A 13,275-nucleotide genomic window follows, 5' to 3' on the forward strand; every position below is an offset into this window, starting at 1 on the left:
TGCAAATGTTAAAAGAATTCGAACACTATTTTGGAATCCACTAACCACTTTCAACATGGCGACCATAACAATATCGAAACCTTGAATTTCTGGTTCATGAAGAAATAATGTAACTTGGACCGCACTTCAAACTTTTTCCAGGCTTAGGACTGGCAACGATTTCCATTCACAATAAGGAATTCGTTGGCGTGTTTAACGGCTGCTTCGCCATGGTGTCCCTTGTGGGGCGATGTTGATAAAGGATTTCTTTAAGTCGTCCCCATAGATAATAATCTAAACATGTTAAGTCTGGTTACCTAGGAGGCCAGGTCGCAGGTCCACCCCTACCTACCCAGCGGCCACGAAACATTGCATTCAGCTCATTCCTCGCTGTCAGTTCAAAATGTGCTGGGCAACCATCTTGTTGTAGCCACATGTGTGTCCTGACGTGTAAGGGGACGTCTTCGAGAAGAATGGGCAATTGTTCTTGCATACATGTACGTAAACAGCGCCCGTAAGACTCGCTTCAAAAAGAATGAGGTCCAATTATTCTTCCGCCGATGATTCCACACCACACATTCACAGACCACTACGTTGCTGATCAACCTCTTGCATCCACTGTGGGTTTATGGGGCCCAATAATGCATGTTGTGACAATTTACCTGACCATCACTTTTAAGCCTCATCCGACTACAATACTATTTCGTCAAAGAATCGAGCATTTGCTTGCACTTGGGCTTGAGACTACATGCAAACGATGAGCCTGCTTTGAAAATCGGTGCCATGTAGCTCTTGATGCGAGGACATATGGTATGGATGAAATGTTAGCCTTCTTAATGCTAACATTTCATCCGTATGGTTAGCCTTCAAAATCCTTGACACCGTAGTTGCGCTGACACCAGATTCGCGAGCAACTTGCCTGATACTCGTGTTAGGATTAACATGGAAGGCTCCAAGTACATCAGCAGACCTATTATCTCGAACAGGCCGAGCTGTGCGTTCATTCCTGTGACTGCTGGAAGGCTGAACATTTCCACTTCTGCGTAGACCTTCGGCAAGGTTGCGAAACATGTCTTGAACGACGTTCCCGATCGGGATACCTAGCAGCATACACACGAGCAGCAGCGGAACTATTTAGTTGGCACTTACCCAACACCATGCGCATATCAAATGCTTCTTCGTTTGTGAAAGGCATTTCAACTTACATGCCACGATTTGCCCATGCGAAGTACTTGACAGAAATGCACACTACCACGAGGAATATAGTTAACAAATCCGGACTTTATATACAATCCCTTCGATGACGCAACGTCTTGCAACAGAGAATGGTGAATGAGACCAAAATTGGAGTGGCGTTTTCATGTTATCAGTGGAAGCACACTAGAACTGGCAGAAGAGCTAGGCACACCTCCACCTGTGCGACATAACTTGCGTTGAACCGGGCAGTGTGAAAAGCTTACGTGCAGCCAAATGGAACTTGCTTCTTTGTGGTACTTTTACGTGCCCGCCTTTTTTTGTCAAATGAGCAACTTCACTAGTACGTTTTATTTCTTCATGACGAACCAGAAATTCAGGGTTTCGATATTGTCACGGTCGCCATGTTGGAAGTGATTAGTGGATTCCAAAATCGTGTTCGAATTCTTTTAACATTTGCAGAGTCCTTTGCAACGAGGTATTACTCGACCCCCCTTTTTTGGGTCACGGGTTTCTTTTTTTTTAGACCATGAGCTTCCATGTCGCATTGGAAAGTGTGTGTCTTGCACTTCCCGAAACTATGATGGTGCTTACATTATCTTAATTAGTAAACTCCGTATACTCTATTTCGCGCACCTTCATTTTTTTAAAGCAATTGGTACTACACAGAAAACGGTAGGTAGTACGGACAAATGTTTCGTAGAGCAATCTTATTTTTTCCCCACCTTTTCGAATGTGCATTCGAAACAGATCGTTCCCATTTAAAATTCACAAGAACGGGGCATGTGTCCCCCCTCCCCATTACACCACGAAGGGGTGCTTTCGGAATTTTATAAATAATTTCTACGGATTCTTTGGACCCACAGTGTCTGGGTCGCTCTGGAATACCCTGTATGTTTCTGAAACTATAATGATCTTAGATAAATCCAAAAGAGAGAGAGAATACAAATTTTAAGTGAATTGCATATCGTACATACGCTATAATTTAGAATATCAAAGTCATAGCTTCTTTTATTTTAAAAAAATATGTATTTTCTTCCGTTGATAGTGTAAAATTGAGGTAATTTTTAAGATTCTTTTATTTAAAAAAAAATATGTATTTTCTTCCGTTGATAGTGTAAAATTAAGGTAATTTTTAAGAATATTACTTTTAAAGTAAATTATACAGGTATATGCTTTAAAATATGAAATGTTATTGACTTTATTTCGAATGGGACAAAAATTAGATGGTTTGTGAAACATGACGAATGAAAGTAGTCCTCACCTTTTAATAAAATGTAAACTGATCTAACTCGTTTAAACGCTCGAAAAGGACAAGAAAAAGCTAAAGCAGTCATTTCCAACTGGCCTATATAAGAACGCGCTTTACAATAAGACAAATATTAGCGTTGTACGCGTTGTCATGTATCCACAACTAATATGCCTGCGGAACCATTAACTACTTTATCAGTGTTCTTGTTTGCCTCTCATCAACGTCAGATTACCTGCCCTGTAAGCTGTTTTCCCATTTCTGTGTAATGTTCTGAGAAGGGAAGCACCAAACTTTAGTCACAAGAGAATTAAGTTGGAAATTAAATTAGTTAATGGGTCTAAATAGAAAGAGCAAATAATGTATAAATTCAAATATTATGTTTTAATGCGGTAATTCAAATACGCAAACGTGCTTAAATTATTGCAAACAAAAGATTTCAAAAACTTTTCATAATCGTGTTGGGGAATATAGGAAGATTGTGTAGCAGGGTGTCTGTCGGTCACGAAAGTCATGAAGTTACGAAATCAGAAAACTCATGAAAGTCAAGAAATTTAGCTTTCAGGTCACGATTTTTTTTATCTGTACAAATATAAGTACAGACTGGAAAATTGTGTTCTATAAAACGTCAAAATCCACTGCCGAAAATGCTTGTGGTCGGCTTTAGACTATACCGAATCGCAAGCAAAGCACGCTTTTATCGCATGCATGAAAATTGGCCTGATTCGCACCCAAATTCGCTCTGGAGAATGTTACGAAATTTTACGATTTGGTAAAGAAAATGTCACGAAATTTCATTTTGGAATTTTAGTAGACACCCTGTATAGTGAAAAAATGCATTATTTGTTCTGCGACAATGTCCTTTTATATATATATAGTAAAAGATGTAAAGTTGATAGCACCAAACTCACTTGGAGGCACACTACGATTCAGAATGCATGCTTTAAATAACTTACTTAAACTGAGAATTAAACATAGCATTCATAACCGAAATGACGTTAAAGAATAAATTCTTGTTTTCAGGACATGAAAAGTTAGCATCAATGCCCGCAGGAGGTGTAGCTGCGGCTCCAGCTGCAGGAGCGCCGGCGGCAGCTGCTGCAGAAGAAAAGAAAGGTAAGTGCGAAACTGAATAGCACAGTTACTTTTGTATGGTTCTCAGTGACCTCCGTCATCGCGTTCTTGTGTTCTTTGCGAGAGATTAGAGTTCGGTTCTCGGCGGGAACTTTTTTTTTATTATTTAGATACCTTGTAGGGCCACGTCTCATATAATGTTTTTACTGAGTAGGGTATAGCTCCAAACCAACCAATCAGTATATAGTTTTGTACAGTTAACAGCAAAATACGTATGCATAGCCTGTGTTTTTTCAGTGTCATCCGAATAAATTGGCCAGTTCAATTACAGTTCTGAGATCTGTGTAGAATCCAGTAAATCTCTACTGCAGACAGCTAAATTTTTATCGAATGTATTGGCGGAAGGACATGGAGAATGTGAACTCGTTTTTGCAGGCTATTGTACAATAAGTATTTTCTAGAAGGTATTGACTGGGGTTAAATGTATGGTTATAGCGCAAATATTACTCAACCCTAGTTAATGCAATACACATAATACAGGAGGGTGTACATGCGAAAATAAACGAGCTTAAAGATGTGTAATCTCTCTAAAAGACCTCGTTTGTCTGATGTTTAGCGTATATGCCTTTGGTAGACCTGGTCCCGGGTTCGATTCTTTATGGGAGAGCACAAAACTTAATTTCAGTTATTCTCTTTTATTGATCATCCATCTCCTTCAGCGTAAAGAGCATAGTCATGGGACGTTAAACTAAGATGATCCATTTGACGTACAATATATCAGAACTTTGACTTAAAATAGGGAATTACATATTAAATAAAAATTAACGTTTCTCTGCAAAAGTTACGTCAATACCTTTTGTCACGCAACATACATCCAACCAATAGGTGAGTTCTTTCAATACTTAGTCAACATGTCTGACTTTAATCATGTGCCGCAAATGGGTAGGTTAAATACGTAGCGGAGGCACATACACACGATCCTTGATAACTCAGAAAGCTCTCATGGAGTCAGATCGGGTGACTTTGGATACCACGCTATACAACCGACTGGTTTATCTTCCAAGCCCTACGCAGGATATATTCCCAAATACGCATAACATTTTCTTCAGATAGTCTTTGTTGTTCATAGTATTTCCCTTATCTGTTAGTTTTAAACGGATTATACCATCGACAAATAATATTGTCACTTGGCAGAGCGCAGAATTTCTACGGAATGCATTTTCATTACTACAGATTCACATATAGCAAACTGCAAGACGTACCAGAAGACTTTTTCGGGCGTCATTATCTTTGTTGCTGATACTGTTAAACAGAAAAACAAGAAAACAATGTGCCTACATACACAACTAAAATTCTTACCTTTGCTCTTGATACTAGCCGTGAATGAACACTGTATGCTGTATATCCCTTGAACATTAATTTCACCTACAAAATAACCCAAAACTTACGATTCATAAAGCACATTATGGGAGATCACAGCTTCATGATTAGAGAAATTGATAATACGACATGTTAGCAATATCTTGTTATTTTCAAACAATTGTGGAAATATTTTGAAGAAAGCCATAGAATTTGACTTTGGCGTTCTTCGATCGGTCATTGATATAAATTGATTTTTCACTACTTACTTTTTAAGAGAGCAAAAGGAGTTATTGATCAGTTAGTTAAACTAAATTTATCATAGGAACAAAACAACACTGGCGGCAAAAAACAATAGACCATCCAAGAAAGAATTCAACTTTCAAAATTCCTGTAATGTATTGCATTCTCTCTCGTAGAATGGTGGTGATTTTCTTTTTAATTCACGTAATATATGTATAATCTGCCTGTCCAGTTATTCAGTGCATCTAGATAAATGCGTAATAATACGACCTTTACCTCCAGTCAAGGTGATTCGATGTATCATGAAAGTATGATAATCACAATATGTCCCTCGATTGACAACATGCAACTTTGGCTGTAAATCACGTCAGTATTCTTCATTAGATTCAATTATATTTTATCCTGCCCGTAAAATAAAAAGGATACTAAATAACTCGACGGCTTCAATATGTTATCACACATTTCTCACGAATTAGAAACTATGCACATAAACTTCGAGTTGCTGATGGGCGCTATAGGATACATATTTATAGATTAAAAATAAGTACTGACCCGATCCTTTTCTGTTTCAAGAATGTCCTAACATAGATGAATAGGAAAAGTAATGACAGTGAGAGAGAAGTAACAAAGATTCAAGGTCGAAATTACATAAAAGAAGAAATAATATCTTTCTGAATAAAAGATCAGTACTTACTTTTAATCTAGAAATTAAAGATTTCAGTTTCCTTCAAAACAGTCTCAACGGAATTGTTTGTAATTCCTAATTGATTATTGTTTATGCCCCAGTGTTGATATGTCTGTGAAGTAAATAACTGTTAATGAATAAAAGCTAAACATATCACAAGTAGGCTGTAAAGTATGGAAATACACTAAGTAGGATGTGATTTTAAGTATGGAAATCTTATGATACCTCATTGTAACAAATTAACATTTTTTGCTTTTCAGAAGAGAAAAAGGAAGAGAAGAAAGTGGAGTCGGAAGAATCAGACGAAGACATGGGATTTGGTCTTTTCGATTAGATCTTTCTTGTACGATATATGTTCTTTATTAATTAAAGTTCTGTGAACTTACATTGGCTGTTAATTTTTTTGCTTAATTCCTACATTTGAGTCTGCTTTAAGAATCAGCAATCATTATAATGTACCGAAACAATTGCTGGTATTTTAAGTTTTCTCCGACGTTGGATTGGAATGCGTACCACGGCACCCAACCTTATACCCCATGGACTATCATAAAGGTGATTTTGAAAACCTGTTTCTTTTGGGAAAATCTGCGAGAGATATGCATTATCTTTGGAAGAGGATGTCTACTGCAACAATTTCACTGCATCTTCAGGAAAAACGTTTGAAAAAGTGTCGAGAATGGTGGTTGATACGTGGAGAGCATTTTGCATTAGTCGTGTGAAACTATATCGGATTTTAGGATTCAGAGTAGCTATTGGCGGTGATTATCTCATGGCGATTACTCAGATTATAGTTAAAGTACACATCTCACATTTCAAAATAACTATTGGTCGCGAGAAAAAGTCTTATGCAACACCGAGGCTATGAAGGACAGGACCGGGACTTGAATCCGAGTGCACAAACAACTTTTACAGTAGAGAGCGTTCCCCATCATATTGTCTCCAAGAGAGCTGGATTAGAGGACCAAGCCACCGGTTCCAGCAATGCTCCTGCTGTTGAGGTCGGGATAGTAGTGTCCATTACTTTTCCAATCCAGCGTCTGAGAGGCGTTTTATCCTGTGTATTTGTATTGCATACGACCAGTTCCTGAAATTTGTACTGCACGTAAGGTTTGCTTTAATTCAGTTTCGAAATATCGACCTGTTAGAAGTTTTAATAACTGTTTTTACTGCCCTTTTGATATGTATCAATACATTATAACTTTTCGGAAGGGATGAAGGTAAACATAATAGGCAAAATTTATTAGAAATAAGAAATAGGAATGCATGGTTGCTCAGTGGTGGACAACATCGTGTTCATGGGTTTCCTCAGGGTTCTCCCGCATTCTTATTCTACCGGTTACTTCATACTCATTCACTTCCACTTTTCATCCGTCTTCTGAAGCTTAAAGGGTATATCTGTGGAACATAAAACTAGAAATTTCAGTATTATATCACACTGTATATATGTGACCGATTCCATTTCAAATCGTCCAGGCAAACTACAATTATGGCTGCCTTCCTCTCGGATTGCTTTAAAAACTGTAACATAATCGCAGTAGCAGGAAGAGTATAAAGTTGTAGGTTTCGGTGGAGGGCCAAAATTTTTGCTAACTTTTTTTTTTTTTTTTTTTTTTCTGTCCTCACGAGCAAGACCAACCATCTGCTTCAAGCATCGAAATCTACTCCATAAGGTCTCTTGAAAGTGTAAAAGACTTAAGTTTCTGATTATTACATCCCACGTTATAGCATCATGATAAGCTGAAAATTTCATTAAGACGCCATTTTCTATTAAAAAAAAACTTAAAAATCTGAATTTTTTACATGTATTGGAGAAGTACCTAAATATTTAATATTCGTTAACCGTTCATGCGGCTGCAGCCCCTAACATTCGCACTTGTTCACATTTCAAGTACAAAAATCGAAATTTCAATATCTCCTATGGACATTTAGATCCTATACACAAGGCGAATTGAAAGGGAGTATGAAAATTTTGAGAGATGAATCCTGACATCAAATCCAGTAGAAAAGTTCCTATAAGTCCATGAGTCGAATTCCGCTGTGTTTTCGAGCTACAGGGTTTCCAACTCGGGATCCAAAATCGGGTCGCTACAATGGAAAATAAAATATAAATTTCACGTTAAATCAGAACTGTGTGTTAAAAGTTATGAAGTTCAGAAAGTTGATTTGTATCAATATGATGTTTTTTACGTGCGTTGCAATTCGGTTGGCAGAACTTTTATTTGTTTCCAAATGACACTACGTGGTTTTTATGATATTTGGTATTCATTAATGATTGTAAACATTACATGAAGCACAATTTTCTCCACTTCACCAGAGTTTTTGAAATCTTACATGTATTTCATTAAAAGGTTTATCTCGTGCGTTATTGATAGTTTGCAAAATTAAGTGTGAATTTCACTTGATGATTGCCATCATTAGGAAAACTAAAATGTCGAGTAAAAACTATGTCTGTGTAAGTTGTAATAATAATAGAAGAAGAAGAAATTATCTTATTATTGCAAAACCTCTCGTAACTCCACGCATCAAGTTCGTACTTGTTCAAGAAGTTCTCCTGCAACCACGAAACAGTTCGTTACGTGATTCAGTGTTGTGAACATAGTCTTAGTGTTCTCTGGAACTATGAAAATTGTTTTCACTGGTAACAATATTATAGTGCACTAGTTAGTGTTTATGTGAATAACAATGAAGAAGTCCTATTACAGTAAGGACAGTATTAAATGTGTTGATTACTTTAAAAGGCATAACATAATTGTGTACAGAAAGAATTCTTCACAAAATTTTTATCTTGCGGTAAAATATATGTATTGCGTACAGCGCGTCTGCCAAAACGTAGTATTAGGAGAGGATGATTATTTGTGTAAAGGGTGCTTTGAATATTTACCGTGAACAACGTGAATGTGTGTGAGATATTGGTGACCACGAAAGAAGGTGTAAATATGAAATTATGCACCAGCAAGATAAAGAATTTGTTCCTCTGAATGTAGATTTGGAAACCATTAACCAGACAGTTAACATGCTAAACATGGATGTGTCGCCACTAAAAACAGCCGTTATCGGTGAAACCTAGACTACGGTGAAGGATTTACCTCTCAAAATTTTTCATACTATCTTTTAAATCGCCTTGTGTACAGGACACAAATAATCATCCCCGAATAGTACGTTTGGGCAGACACTGTACGCAATCCATATATTTTACCGCAATATAAAAATTTTGTCTAGAATTCTTTCTGTGCACAATCCTCTTATGGCTTTTAGAATAATCAACACATTTAATACGGTCCTTACTCTACTAGGACTTCCCCATTATTATTCACAGAAACACTTAACTAGTGCACTACAATGTCATGCTACCAGTGAAAATTTTCATGGTTCCAGAGAACACTAGGACGATGTTCACGACACCGAATCTCACAAACTATCAATAACGCACGATATAAAACCTTTTAACGAAATACATGTAAGTTTTCGAAAACTGTGGTGATGTAGGGAAAATTGGAAATCCCGCTGGTAAAGATGATGCAGAAGAATATAGTGCAGAATTTATTGTACACTTCTCCAATTTATATTTGCGCGAGTAAAATTTTCTGAGTCCCTTAAAATTGTAACTTTGACAACTATGCATTCTGAGTGATACGAGGGGAAGGAATGGAAAAAGAAACAAGACTTCCGAACACAGCTCAGTTTGCTGTTTAAAATTCTCAGTTCCTCTTTTGTTACTTCATATAATGATACTTTTAGTACAAAACAGTGCCTTAGCATTAATGCAGAAACTTGTGTTAAAACGCGCACGCTTCTCGACGAAAAAAAAAAATCGTGATAAAAAGGAGGAGTTCGTTATCTATCAATACAACTGAAGGAGAGTTTTCTAGTTGTTGCTATAGCCATGCGTGTTAAATAGTCTATTTTTGTGTTTGTGCAATACTTTTGAACCTGGTTCGAATCCCACTTTTGTGTGTGTAATTTTTCGGTTATTTTTGCCGTACACTTGTAATAGTATGTGTATTACACGGAGGGATTGGATTATGTATTACAACTTTCTAATTTATCCAAAAATAAGGTGTCCAGGCGTAAAACCTTTTCTATATATCCCAATATGATTCCTCCTTAGTGCAAATCGCTTCTTGCATCGTTTCATTAGATTTTCGGTAAACTTGTAAATAAATCCGGAGTTCTAGTGTTCAGGAAATCACTATCAGACCTAATACCTGCACTACCAGAACGCAGTTTATATTATTATTATACGTGTCTGGCGTGGGAGGCCCGGGTTCTATTCCCAACGGGAGCTCATGTGGTTTGGGGCCTCGTTAAGCTGTAGGCTCATTCTCATAGCTGCGCTGCTGAAAGGGGCGCTAAACTTAAAATCAAGTATATTATTAAGTTGGGACTAGAAAAAAAAAATACTAAATTTGGTGAGACCTTTTATTTCCTCCCAGTTTGTCGTTACACCTATGGACTTTCTTGTCTTGGCATATCAGAACTATTTTAGATAGATTTTCACGACGATCTCGCATTTTTTCACTTAAACGTCTTAATAGCGGACCGTTTGCCAGTCTCTCTCACACAAGAATGCACTCAGTTTCAGAAAACATTGGCCATCACCTTACCCCGAACGATCTCATGAGTATTTTGCGAGTGGAGACGAGGTGTCTTCTCTACTGCTTTAAAATCTGTTTTGTTTCAGGTTCAAAGTAGTGGATGTAAGCCATACAATGCATGAGGATTTTTGTTTGTAAAACGTGGTTGTATTCTCTTCATAAAGATATATGTGCTCAAAAGTGAACACTCTTTCACGTTTTCCTATAGAAAAGTTTGAGAACTCGAAATGAGGCCATACTGAAGACACCATTTGGTATATCTTGGATCCTGCGTAGAGCGATGTTTCGTCTTCGAGGGGAAAAGTACACCTCGAAAGAAGACTGAACTCGCTGCCGACTGTGTTCAACGTTCTGATTTGGAAACCTGTGTCGTCAATATTTTCCGTCATGCTCTGCCACATATTTGTATCTTCAAGACTATTAGAGGATGTTGTAACTTCTGATACAAAATGCCTGTAATTTCTATAGCACACCAATGGTTTTGATTCTACAATACTCTGTTATGGATAACATCAATCTTTTCTGGCTCAGTATTATTGAAGGTGCACCGCAGCGAAGTTCATTAACAATGAACGTCTGACCTTTTGGAAATCTGCAACTCAAATTCTCACAGTAGCATTAAAAGTTGCAGGGTTCCTCAACGGTTGACACAAATGTTTGAGGTGAGTATCCAAGTACAGCTCTGTTTTCTCCTCCTGTTCCTTGGTCATGCCTATTCACAAGTCCATTTTTTGAAGAAAGAAAAAAAAAATCGTAATTCAATGTATGGCTTACATCCACCAGTATGTAGTGATGTCAACCAGCTCGGCTCGGTTCAACTGAGCCAACAGCTCTAGCCAGCTTGGCTCACTTCTCGATACGGCTTGGCGATGACAGCCGTGAGCCGAGCCGCTCGAGCAGTTGACAACATGACTACTGTGAACCTGAGACAAGACCGATTTGAAAGCAGTAGAGAACACATCTCCACTCGCAAAATACTTATGTGAGATTGTTCGGGGTAAGGTGATGGCCAATGTTGCTTGAAACTGAGGGCATTCTTGAGAGATAGACTCTAGCAAACGGTGATAGTATGCAGAGCTATTAAGACGTTTAAGTGAAAAAATTTGAGATCGTCGTGAAAACGTATCTAAAATGGTTCTGATACACCAAGGCAACATAAAATCCATAGATGTAACAACAAACTGGGAGGAAATAAAATGTCTCACCAAATGTTGTATGTATCCTCAAACCTTTTCTCTATTCCCTACTTAATATATTTGACCTTGAGTTTAGCACCAGTTTCAGCAGCACGGCTGAGACGTGAACCTATAGTTTAACGAGGCTTCGAACCCTGGTCTCCCACGCCAAAGACGCATATAGTAATAATATGAACTGCGTTCTGGTGAAGGAGGTATTCGGGCTGGTAGTAGACACTAGAACTTCGGATTTATTTTCAGGTTTACGAGAATCTTATGGATCGATGCGGGAAGTGATTTGCACCAAGGAGGTATCACATTGAGATATATATAGAAGAGGTTTTACGCCTGGACACCTTCCTTTTGGATAAATTATAAAGTTGTCCATCACTTCCGTGTAATACATATACTATAAAAGTGTATGGCAAGAATAACAAAAAATACAAAATGAAAAAGAGCATCAAGTGGGATTCGAACCAGGTTCAAAAGTACTGAATTCGTACAGAAAGTAAGAATTTAGCACGCATGGCTATCGAAACAATGCGAAGTTTCATTCCAATTTTATGTAGAGAACGATTTTTTTTTTTACCGACTCTTTTTTTTTTTTTTTTTTTTTAAACGAATTTTGTGGTCGAAAAGCGTGTGTGCTTTACCTACAACCAAGTTTTCTGCACTTACAAAGTACTATGATTTCCAAATGTATCATTACATTAAATTACAAAAAGAGAACTGAGTATTTCAAACAGCAAACTGTGAGCTCTGTTCGGAAGTCTCGTTATTTTTTGCTATGACTTCCCCTACCATTACGTCGAATGCGTTGTTGCCAAACCTACAATTCACATGCCCAAATTCGGGCATGCAATTACACCTTTGAGAAGTATGTTATTACAATTTCGATAGCCACTTCTGGGTAGTTTTTGGTGTAGGCATATCCATTACAGAACTATTACAAGTATCTAGCTGACATTTCATAAAACACGTCACAGGAATTCACTCACCTGCGATTTGAATTCAAAATATTAAAAAAGTGCCTAATTACTGAATACAATTTATTTACAAAATACTGCGAAAACCCAAATGCACTTACATTGTCCTGCACTCCACAATGACACAAAATAATACATTAAGTACACGTCTTAGTAGTAGTACACAATTTTGATCGTATCTATAAATCCGTTTCTTCTGAAAGTAGAACTCTAAGTAAGTTGTTTATATGCAACAGTTTCCTCATGGCTATCGTCAGTTGCATGAAGACCTGTGTTTCGCGAGATGATCTATTACATCAAATGGAACAAAAAGGAAATATCGTTATTATAAAAGCAAAACATGTCAGTCGGTGTATAATGCTAATTCCTAATCGTTAGTAGATACGTTATAAGTGTCACTACCTGTCTGGTGTCAATAGATGATTAGCTTGCAGACAATTTTTAGATTTAAATTTGCAGATTGTGACGATAAAGCGAGGCGCAACTACTACTAATAATAAACATGGATTATTTCAAAGTTGGAAACTGCCGAAAATGAATTTGTAAGATAACAATGGGATGGACCTACATTGAAAATGCACTTATTACGCTCGTGCTGTAGAAGAATATACGTCAAATTACACACTTTCTATTTTCCTCTCTCCGTTCTTGCACCATCGGAGATGCAGCAAACATTAAGAGTACATAGTTTATTACCAGCCAAGTTCTTCGAACCAATATTTCAGATGCATTGGTT

The 13,275-nt window shown here is 37.4% G+C and overlaps 1 protein-coding gene across 1 annotated transcript in view; it reads left to right on the forward strand.

Annotated features, from left to right (window-relative positions):
• Positions 1 to 6,170, forward strand: part of LOC145673229 (uncharacterized) — a 30,944-nt gene extending 24,774 nt beyond the window's left edge. Inside the window, exons 3-4 of the mRNA XM_081742723.1 lie at positions 3,446 to 3,538; positions 6,044 to 6,170. Of these exons, the coding sequence (XP_081598849.1) occupies positions 3,446 to 3,538; positions 6,044 to 6,117 (167 nt within the window). The 3' untranslated portion in view covers positions 6,118 to 6,170. The remainder of the gene's footprint in view (positions 1 to 3,445; positions 3,539 to 6,043) is intronic.
• Positions 6,171 to 13,275: the final 7,105 nt, after the last annotated feature.

Source organism: Thermobia domestica, chromosome 16, assembly GCF_964235325.1.
Source record: "Thermobia domestica chromosome 16, izTheDome1.hap1.1, whole genome shotgun sequence".
Lineage (NCBI taxonomy): Eukaryota > Metazoa > Arthropoda > Insecta > Zygentoma > Lepismatidae > Thermobia > Thermobia domestica.